Raw genomic sequence first — 8897 nt, forward strand, 5'->3', positions numbered from 1 at the left:
TGTGTGTGTGTGTGTGTGAGAGAGAGAGAGAGAGAGAGAGAGAGAGAGAGAGAGAGAGAGAGGGAGGTGAGTGAAAAGAAACAGTGGGAGGAAAGTGTGAGAGTGTGAGGAGAGAAAGAGAGAGAGTTTTAGTAAGAAAAGGAAAGATAGAGTTTTGAATAAAAAGGAAAAGTGGATAAAATCTTGTAAGAGTCGGAGGGAAAAAAGAGTTTTAGTGAAAAAAGGAAAGTGGATAATGTGCAAAATCGTGTGAAAGTATGAGAGAGAGAGAAAGAGAGAGGTAAATAGTATTTAAGTATTATAAAAATATAATAATATAAAGAGTACCAGCAATTTAAGAAAAAAAAAATAGAAAAAAGAGACAATGAAAAAGAAAGGACAAAATTGTCAAGTAAAAGATTTGCCACTTCGTGTTTTTATATAATAGTATGATATATATAATTTTGCTATCAATGAAGCAACTTTGATTTAACCTATTGCATGGGTCGAAGTCATACAATAGGGAGCCGTACATTTGAAATGGAACACCAAACTTATCATGTGACTAATCTAGGTGAAGGCTTCTCTTAAAAACCTTAATTGGTTCCTTAGATCTGAAAAATTCAACAATCTAATCCTCAAAACCCTAGAATTGACTGCTCGTAGTATGTACCATCCAAATTTAGGATCAGTCATGACCATAGTTTTAAAAATCGAATTGGATCGATCAAGATTACTAGGATCAGATTGGTATTAATTGAGACTGATTTCTTAAGGAGTCGCCAAGACCTTGGATCTTACATGCACTTACGCGGTGAGAAACAATTTTCTGGTTGGAGAACAAAATTCCATTACTTACCCAAGCCTATCCACTGGTAAAGTATAGGGGTAAATCCGTCCACTCAAAACCTCCCTGACTTGTTCTTTGGGAGGATATAATGAAAGCTTTTAAGAAATAGTATTTTTTTTTTTGGTAATGAAAAAAGGTTGCTCCATGATAGTGATCATAAACCCCAGGACAAGCTCCCGTACAACCAGCCGACTCGAACGGTAATGGATTGAGGGCATTTTCACCACTAGGTTACCAACCCCATTAGTAAGAAATAGTATTCTTACAAGAGTACAATATTGAGATATAACCTACCCGCCCTGACTTCAAGACCACTAGATAAGAACCAAAAGATCAGATCCTTACTGATACTGATCCATTCTGGAATCAATATGGATTGAGACCGATCATGAGGTTTAATAAAAAAAATGAGACATAGGCACAATAAAAGGAACAGAAAAGTGTACGTAAAGACCTAATTACCCAACGCCATGTAAGGTGCGTCCAGCGAGTTGACCAGCTAGCGTGAGTGAAGACCTCCACCTATCCACCATCTCTGGGCCGTAGTCCCTTTTGAGTAGGCCAAAAGGCTCTCCAATGTTCCCCTTCAATTCTCGTACGTCGGATGGATCTGCACCTGTGAGGAAAACTGGAATAACTTTTTGACCATAATTTTGGCAGCGTTCCATAATCCAGGCGAGCTCATTTAGGCACCATGTCGAATTAGCATAGTTCCTTGAGAATATGATAATGGCGCACCTTGATTTATTGATTGCGTCTTTGATCTCATCAAAAATTAGCTTTCCTCTTTGGACGCTCTCATCATCCATGAATGTTTCGATCTCTTCCCCGTCTAGTGCCTCATAGAGACAACGTGTGAAATTTTCCCGTGTGTCTTCTCCTCTGAAGCTCAAAAATACATCGAACCTCCATTTGGACGTCGTAGCCGCCATCCTGAAACAGAGTTGCAGAACTTGGCTCCAAACAAAGCGTGGAAACTGAGTTGAGAAGATGAGCCGCTACTGTGCCATGCGTCTCTTTTACTGTTTAATTTCCAAGTTTGTATAACTCTGTAAAATTGATGTTTATAAGGTTTCAGACTGATTTTTTGCGTTCATGTGAACAGCTTGCATTTCTTGTTTATTTATTTTTTCAGTTGACTTTGAACAACTACTTTGTTTACCTCATTTAAAATACCCACCATAGTTTGAGGAATCGGATCGGATCGGGCTCGACCAACGCCGATCCTAATTTTTTAGCCGAAACTGTATTGGTGGATCGATAAGAATAACAGGTAAAATAATCTAAAAATTGATTTTTTTAATCAAAAGCAAAGGTATTAATCTCTGTCGAAACCAAATTGATAAGAATTAATGTCAAACTGGTATCAGCCTTGACCGGTTCCATTTCTAATACTGAGCGACTGCTTTCTTATTCATTTCCTTTGTGTATCAAATAATATGTATTCTTTTTTCTTTTCACGATTTTAATTTTAATTTTTATCTCGAAAAAAAATATGAGAGTATTAATTCTCTTTGAAAATAAGAAAATATTCTACCAAAAAATAAATAAATAAAGAGAAAAAGACATGTATGCTAATAGGTCACCTAAGAATTAGGTATGTTAGCGCAATTGTAACCCTTAGATGAAACATAATCGATCTCATCCGTTTGTATCTGTTGCCATACCTAAGTTGCCCACCACTGCTGCTCTACGGTTACTCTCTCCCTCTCCCTCTCCCTCTCCGTCTCCGGCTCCACTATCTGAATTATCTGAATCAACTCCGACTTCCTTCTATCTGAATCCCTTAGGACTCCCATGGGACTCCCATGATTATTGAAGTGGTTCTATTTGAAACCGTCTTCTACTCCAACTCTGACTCTCCCATAATTAAATAAATAAATGGTATTTATTATAATTAAAAGCGTAAAAAATAAGAATAAATATTATTTGATACATCAAGGAAATCAATAAGAAAGCAGTCACTCAATATCTGGAACCAAATTCCTCCCCAAAATAGGCTTTTATTCGTCCGCCAAAATAAATAGACCAAAGTTGTGACGTCGACCAAAGCAGTGAGGCACGGTTAGCCCAACCTATCATTTCACATGTGTTGTATTAAAAAAAAAGAAGCAAAATAACACCAATTTTTTTATACCCCTAATTTAGTAAATCATTTGAGAATAAGACAAGAGGCAATTAAAAAAAAAAAAAAGTCACTAAAAAAAAAAAAAAAAAAACATATAAACTATTTAGAAAAACTGGTTGTCAATCATTATACTAAAAACGTGATTGGTGAAAATAAAAGCATAGATACACTTTCACATGATTGAATTATAAAATCAAATTACTCGGAATCTTTTAGCAATTTTTTTTTTTTTTGGTAGAAAAAATCTTTAACATTAGAGGTTAATGTGTCTTGCACATATACCCATCCCTGGGTTGCCTACATGGTTAGGGCAAATTGGAGACTATGTGGATAGGCACACGGTCCCATGTTCGATTTCCTATTTGTGCATCTATGATTTAAGTGGAAGCTCGCTTTCTCTTTCACGTTAAACAAAACATAACATAATTTTTTTTTCTTCTAGATTTCTCCCCCTAATCTCCCAAGATATGAGTCTGATCATCACGGAATTTCAAGGGCAATACCGTTTTGAGTGGTTCTTCATATTCAAAATCGAGCAACGTGGTTGAAAGACTAGAATTCGTGAATCTTTCTTCTCATCGAATGGTTTCTTGATAACTCAAAATTGAATGTAATTTTCATGATGAACTTGATTTTAAACCAATATCTTTGGTTTCTTAAATGGTAAGAACCGAGTTTATGTTCTTAAAAAACCAATGTTCAAGTATTGGTATCCACCAAAATCTTCTTACAAGAGTTATTCTAGGAAAAAAAACAGTTTTTTTTTTTTTCTTACACAAAATATCAATTCCAACATAATATCTTGTTGACAATATTTAGGTCGTTCGCCAACCACACTCTAGCCCCTCAAACTCTAGATTACTACATTCGCAATTCATGCCCCCCTCGCAAGTCCCATCACTCGGTCAGAACTTGGCTTTGCAAGTTGTTTTGAGCAGACGAATAATACCGGTACTTGTATCAATTCATTGTTTACAAAATGATATTATTCATTTTTGGTCATTTTCCAATTAATTTCAAATTAAAAAATATCATAAATATGAAATAAAAATGATTAATTATCTCATAACCTTAACTTGAATGTCGAAGAAATAGTTTTAGATCTCACTGAGATCTACAACATTCATGTTGTAACCTATGAGTTTTGGTGCATTAGTTTGGCAAAAATTCACCAAAAAAACATTTTTGAGAAAAAAATGCAACAAAGGACCATCGCCAAACAACGTCAAGTTGTCGATTCTATATCTTAGATTTCTTTCACCACCTATATTTGACTTATAACAAAAAAAGAAAATCCGGATCTGAATTAGAATCGTAAGAGAGAGAGAGAGAGAGAGAGAGAATACCTGATGATTAGAGATGGAAACTAGGGTTGGGGTTGTTTATTGAACTCAGCGAGAGGGAGAGGAAGAGGAAGAGGAAGAAGAGTAACAGTTACCTCTTTGAGAAAGGGATGGTTATTTTACAAACCAACCTTTTGTTTATTTTTAAATTTCTTTTGGCTCCAAGTGGGGACAGTGGTGGCCCGGAGAGGATGCAAACTAGGGTTTGGGTTGTATATCGAACTCAATCAGAGGAAGTGGAAGAAGAGTAACAGTTGCTTCTTCGAGAAAAGGATGATTATGCCAAGTGGGCGCACTACTGTGGTGGCCCGGAGAGAAGAAAAAACAGAAGATTGTTGCTCATTAGGCCTTAATTGGAATTAACCCATCCATACTAGCTTGATGCGTTATTTAATGCTTTATTTTATAAACATCCTTATTTTTTAATCCACCAACTCCATTGACATTCTTTATTTGTTAATCCATTCAGACCAACACTCTTAATGCCTCGTTCTTCTCTTGAATTATTATAACAGAGGTAACAATATTTTATAAAAATGATTGATGTTAGTGATGTTTTATTATTATTATTATTATTATTATTATTATTATTATTATTATTTTTCTTATTTTAATACATATTACGAATAATAATAATACATATAACAAAATACAAGGTCAACCAGAATCAGTCCAACCTTGAAATGGCGAAAATTAGGTGTTGATAATGTCAATCAAATCCAATCCGACCTAACCTAGCCAAATTTAAAAACCTATTTCTTTTTTTCTTTTTCTTTTCTTTTTTTTGTGTTATCTAGTTTTTGTTTTTTTTGATTGCCAATGGTATTCTTGACATCATCGTAGTTACCCTTAAATTTCCAATCATGGATATCTTTTCTTTTCAGTCTTATTGACTCACAATTGAAGAAATGGATCTTGGCTGAATTAATTAAATTATTTTTTCTTTGGAATCAAGGGCCCATGGGCCAACTAGGATGACACAAAGGCTATCGAATGGCATCCTAACTCAAGGAAGGACACCCAATAGGGGAAAAGTTGAGGGCAATTCAAACATCAGACGGGAGGTTGCTTTGACAAGCAATTCCTAACCCACTGTGCTAGGCAACTGTTGACAATCTTGACAGAATATGGCAAGTATCATTTGACACTTCTGTTTGAGCCTCTTGATTGTTATCGCCCCCTCCCCTTTTTATAAAGTAGTCACCAATAAATAAATAAAAAATACCAATCATTTTTTTTTTTTTTTTAGGTAGGGAGGGAAGTAGGTAGCAGCTAGGAGACTCGAACTCGAGACCTCCTAGTGAGCATGGGTTTTATACACACCACAGCTCACCAACTGCACTAAGCAGTTGTTGTTAAAAAAAAATACCAATCATCACCAACATTCAATATTGGTTTCTTGGATTGCTCCAACTAATAATGAGTTTCCTTGTTTGTATATTGTCATATTTGATGGCAGTGTTGGGTATTTATGTTCATCTATATAATGAAATGGATACATCAATTTTACCAATTTTATCAGAGTTTACATAATATGAGAGTCGGTTTTCATTTACCAACAAAAAAACAAAAAAAAAGGTCGATTTTCTCAAATCTTACTGCAAAGTGCCTTTAGAACCTACCTGTTCATTTGTGCACATATACGTAATTTCATCCTGATTACATCTGAAGGAAAATATTAGGAGAATAATCCCACATCAATTATCCCCAAGAGGCTGAGACCTTCATTCCCTCATATACCTATGAGTGACTAAATCCCTCCACCTAGGCTAGCGCTGATTATTGCTGATTGTATGGATCTCAAAAGGCTTCACCACTTCACTTTTTTCTTGTTTTGTTTTGATTTGTTTTTTTTTTTTTTTTTTTTTTTTTTTTTTCTAAGTAAAAAAAAAAAATGTTTAGAAGGGAGTTGATGCAAAATGAAATCAAATTGAAAACAGTCTTTGTTTTTGTTTGTACTTCACCCTCCCCTTGTTGCTTTTTTTATTACCGAGGATGTTTGTTCTGCATCCAGTTATCTTGTTGGTCGTGGCTACAACTTCTTCTTGAGGAAAACTATTAGTTTTGTCCATCTCCTAATTTAGAAGATCATATCTATAATATATACAACAACGTGATCATATTCCGTTTCTTGGTTCCAAATATTTAGTATCTAAGCTTTATGTATTTCATGCCATTATCTGAATGAATTTCTTCTTACCAAAAAAAAAAAAAGTGGAAAGTAAACTAGCTGTCCTACTTCAATTCCAAAGCTTATACGATGGGTCTCTTCATTTAGACAATAGAAAATAAAAGCTACAAGGCCTTTCCTTTCTATCCTTCTTCTTTATTTATTATTATTTTAATAATAATGATGCCACGGAAGTAATGCCACAGTAACAATAAGACATTTTACAATTATACATAATACATCTTGACTTCGAAGATCCTTATTCCATTTTGAATTTAGAATGGGGTAATGGGGTATGAATGCTATTCGGTTTGGTTTAAGTTTTGGTTTTTGATTTTGGTTCCATTTTGACACCCTTCACCATATCCCACCAAAAAATAATGTTTTCAGCCATCGACGATTGATATGCAAAAGCATTGGCATTTGCTCCAATAGGATGATGTTCCACTAGTATCTCTCTCAACGTATTCAAGATTTCTTCCATTATCATTCCAATCAACTTCTCTTCATCACTGTGATGGAAGAAACACATAGTAGAGTAAATGGGAATGACACAAATAAAAATAACCAAATTCCAACTATATATTTTTTTTGCTATGAATATATTCCAATTAATTGCATATCAATTCATTGCCGAAGTTTAAAAAGAAAAAAAAAAAAAAAATCATAGCTGAATTTAAAAGACCAATAAAAGTATTATATCTTCCATACAACATACTATAAGTGAACAAAAAAAAAAAGGATAAACACATAATATGAGTAATTAGCTGCAGAGGTAATGAAGCTGCTTATTTGAGTACAAAAATATGGACCTAATCAAGAAGCCAAAATCACAATTTTGTCTCCATCGCTCATTAAGGAACTGGAAAGCCGTCCTTTGAATACCTAATGTCTTCAATGTTGCATTTTTGTTTAAATCAATTTTTATGGATACATGTTGGACAATTCATTATTTCATCATCATCATTTATTCATTAAGTGGGTATTAGTCCAATCATATTTTCTCATCCAGACATATAAAGCTTCTTATTTTAAAAAATGCAAAAATTTTCCATTACTGAGGTATCTTTGATTTAACCTTTAAAAATGCATAGGTGTATTAAAATTGTGAGCCATTCATTGGAGATGGAACACCGAACACCAAACTTAACATGCTTCTCATCCCTAAATTGGTTCAACTAAAAAGAAGGCTCCGCATGACACCGCCACCAACAAAGCCGTCAATGACAAGTTTCCTTGATGAGTTGGTGGAATACATGAATCGCAATCTAATCAAATTTTAGGCTCTAAACTTTGAATATCGATAATTTCAGAGTATCCTCTTCGTGTCTAACGTTCAGATTGCCCCACTTTACATGCCACATTATAGAAAGTAGAGAAATTCAGTCGTATTCTCCATCTCCACAATTGTTGTGCGTCTTCTATAATCATAATTACCATCAAGTAAGAAAATCTGTAAGCCTCTCACATAATGATGTTCTAACATCTTGGATAGATGGAGGCAAATTAAACTATAAACAAGCTCCCAAACAATTGTGGGAACAAGTTCAAGGAGGACATATCATATGTGGACATTAGAGTGGATCCAATTATAATTAATTACTCATACATATTTTATAGATTTTATTAGAATTTTTTGGATTTGACTTAGATGGTGTCATTCTAAGCATGTTGCTTGATACCACTGGACCCATAAAAAGATTCCTTTCCATTAAGGTAAGGATGAAGAATTTAAAAACATAATCCAAGCTTTTCCATACCAGAGAGGAATAGAAGATGGTGGTTAGGTTATAGCCAATAAATGTGTGGATACGATATTAAGACATGCACAACCTTTGATCATATTAATTGTCTAAAGGCTCTATCTATGGTCATAGGAAAAATTTTTAGGATTGCAACATATAAATCTGGCTATCCTTCTAAAATTGGAAGGAGTCTCGATGTGTACCTTAGTCACTGGATCCTCACTGTCTCATTGCAGAGAATTTTTGTGCCGCATTAGATGGGCATTTAGAGTGAAAATTTAATGGCACGAATTTGGATAATATACACTCTTAAACTCCCCAGCCCAAAATCGATATTTGGGCCTGTTTGTTAGAACATCCATGCAAGTTTGGGTTGCAGACCTCTCTCTATTTTGGATTTTGCTTGTTCGGAGTCCAACTCACACCCCATCTTTTGATGTGCAAATTCTGTCCCAGCCTACTTCAGCCCATTTTCTTTTTGCAAACCGCCCAGCAAAAGAAAATGATGATGAGAAAAGATTCTAAAGAACAGGGACCGCCATAGTGGAATCCCCCACATGACATGGGATCCAATTCTAATCCAAAGGTGATAAATGGAATCAATCTATTTATTACCCTCAGATGAGTATCTAGATCTCTGTGATGGTAGAGTAAACCGTTCCCCCCTTTCCTTCTATCATAT

The 8897-nt window shown here is 34.7% G+C and overlaps 1 protein-coding gene across 1 annotated transcript in view; it reads right to left on the reverse strand.

Moving 5' to 3' along the window:
- LOC122086706 overlaps window positions 1-1761 on the reverse strand; it is an 8431-nt gene extending 6670 nt beyond the window's left edge. Inside the window, exon 1 of the mRNA XM_042655694.1 lies at window positions 1292-1761. Coding sequence (XP_042511628.1) covers window positions 1292-1761 — 470 coding nt within the window. The remainder of the gene's footprint in view (window positions 1-1291) is intronic.
- Between the last annotated feature and the right edge of the window lie 7136 nt (window positions 1762-8897).

Source organism: Macadamia integrifolia, chromosome 8 (assembly GCF_013358625.1).
Source record: "Macadamia integrifolia cultivar HAES 741 chromosome 8, SCU_Mint_v3, whole genome shotgun sequence".
Classification (NCBI taxonomy): domain Eukaryota; kingdom Viridiplantae; phylum Streptophyta; class Magnoliopsida; order Proteales; family Proteaceae; genus Macadamia; species Macadamia integrifolia.